General features: G+C 49.0%; 1 protein-coding gene across 4 annotated transcripts in view; it reads right to left on the bottom strand.

Moving 5' to 3' along the window:
- Positions 1–2,172, bottom strand: part of LRRC23 (leucine rich repeat containing 23) — a 10,495-nt gene that overhangs the window by 3,770 nt on the left and 4,553 nt on the right. For all 4 annotated transcript variants that reach the window (XM_011983020.1, XM_011983019.1, XM_011983017.1 and 1 more), the window contains one exon: positions 1,202–1,338. In XM_011983020.1, the coding sequence (XP_011838410.1) occupies positions 1,202–1,338 (137 nt within the window). The remainder of the gene's footprint in view (positions 1–1,201; positions 1,339–2,172) is intronic.

Below are 2,172 nucleotides of genomic sequence, written 5' to 3'. Positions count from 1 at the left end.
CAGGATGGTCTCGATCTCCTGACCTCGTGATCCACCCGCCTCGGCCTCCCAAAGTGCTGGGATTACAGGCTTGAGCCACCGCGCCCGGCCTACATCTTGTGTTTTATATCAGTAAAAAGGTCATCCCTTACAGGTGGGGCTCAGGAGAAGAGAGGCAGGAAATGGGAAGGTGAATTGGGACCGAGGAAATGGAGAAGGGCAGTGGAAACTTATATAGGATAGGGCAAGGAAAAAAGAGTTGGAGCCACACTGTGAGCCCCTTAGGAACAGGAATCACCTCTGATTCCTTTATTTCTTTTAGAGACAGCTCACTCTGTCACCCAGACTGGAGTGCAGTGGCACAATCATGGCTCACTGCAACCTTGAACTCCTGGGCTCAAGTGATCCTCCTACCTCAGCCTCCTAAGTAGCTGAAATCACAGGTGTGCACCACGAGGCTCAGTTAATTTTTATTTTTAATTTAATATTTTAATTTTTATTTAATATTTTTTGTTTTGTTTTTGAGGCAGGGTCTGGCTCTGTCACCTATTCTGGAGTGCAGTGGCTTGATCTCAGCTCACTGCAAACTCCACCTCTAGGCTCCAGCAATCCTCCCGCCTAAGCCTCCTGAGTAGCTGGGATTACAGGTGCTTGTCACCATGCCTGGCTAATTTTTGTATTTTTGGTAGAAATGGGATTTTGCCATGTTGCCCAGACTGGTCTCAAACTCCTAGGCTCCAATTATCTGCCCACTTCAGCTTCCCAAAATGCTACAACTACAGGTGTGAGCCACCATGCCCAGCCATTATTTTTACTTCTGTAGAAACATGGTCTTACTATGTTGCCCAGGCTGGTCCTGAACTCCTAGCCTCAAGTGATCCTCCCTCCTAAAGTGTTGGGAGTACAGGCATGAACCACCATGCCCAGCCTCTGATTCCTTTAAATGTCCCCAAAACACAGCACAAGGCCTGGCATATAGCACATTCTCAATAATTGTGGATTGAATGAATACAAATTCAGGGGTCACAAGCTATAAGGGACTTAGTGTTGCAACTCAGTGCAGAAGAAAGTAAGGAAAGGCGGGGTGAGGATCAGGGAGGAGGATGAGGTGAGTATCCAGCTGTAGGCTAGGACTGGGGAATTGGGCCAGGGAGGAACACAGACTCAAAAGCTGCACCTGGTCAGGGGTAGGGACAAGGTGGGGCTTAGAAGGGGTGCATACCTCAGGTTGAGGTACTGCAATGATTTCATTTCCCTGGAGAAGCCACTCAGAGTGTCAATCTGGTTGTCTCGAAGATGCAAGGTGGTGAGATTGCTCAGGTCCTCCAAGCCTTCCACCTTCTTCAGCAGGTTTTGGGCCTAGACCCCCAGGGCACAGTGGATTGATTGAGAGGGAGCAGGGACAGGGAAGAAAGAGAAGTCAGAATGAGATAATGCAAAAGAGGAAATCCAAGACGTTGAGAGGGAGGAGTGGAAGAAGGGAGTGGGGATGAGTAGAGATCAGTATAGAAAGTAAAGAAGTTCAGGAGAAGCTGCCATCCCAGAGAAAGGTCAGCAGTAACCCGCTACCACTCACCCCCCAAAGCCACTTGGGATGGAGGAGATGCTTCAACCCACTCCCCACACGGCCCAGGAGCCCCCATGCCACCACTGAGGATTGCCATCAGCACCATCCCAGAATAACGAAGCTTAAGAGTCTAAAAGACTAAATATTTCAGTGGCTTCCTGTGGTGTTATTATATATAATGATTTTCATCCACAGTCCCTAGCTTATAACTCCCATAATAGCCCTTGTTACAGTCTTTTGTTATAAAGTTGGGTGTGCTGGGTCTCAGGGGCAGGTCTCAGGAACCTTCTCCTGCTGTCTTTTCACCTGCCCCAAGGGAAGGCTCTAATCTTTCCCCACTTCTCCCTCTTTCTGGTTGTGGTTTTTTTTTTTTTTTTTTTTTTGAGACGGAGTCTTGCTCTGTTGCCCAGGCTGGAGTGCAGTGGTGCCATCTCGGCTCACTGCAAGTTCTACCTTCCGGGTTCACGCCTCTCTCCTGCTTCAGCCTCCTGAGTAGCTGGGACTATAGGTGCCCACCACCACACCTGGCTAATTTTTTTTGTATTTTTAGTAGAGATGGGGTTTCACCGTGTTAGCCAGGATGGTCTCGATCTCCTGACCTCGTGATCCGCCCGCCTCAGCCTCCC

The sequence above is a fragment of the Mandrillus leucophaeus genome, unplaced genomic scaffold, assembly GCF_000951045.1.
Source record: "Mandrillus leucophaeus isolate KB7577 unplaced genomic scaffold, Mleu.le_1.0 Scaffold245, whole genome shotgun sequence".
Lineage (NCBI taxonomy): Eukaryota > Metazoa > Chordata > Mammalia > Primates > Cercopithecidae > Mandrillus > Mandrillus leucophaeus.
This window is presented reverse-complemented; position numbering and strand designations above follow the sequence as displayed.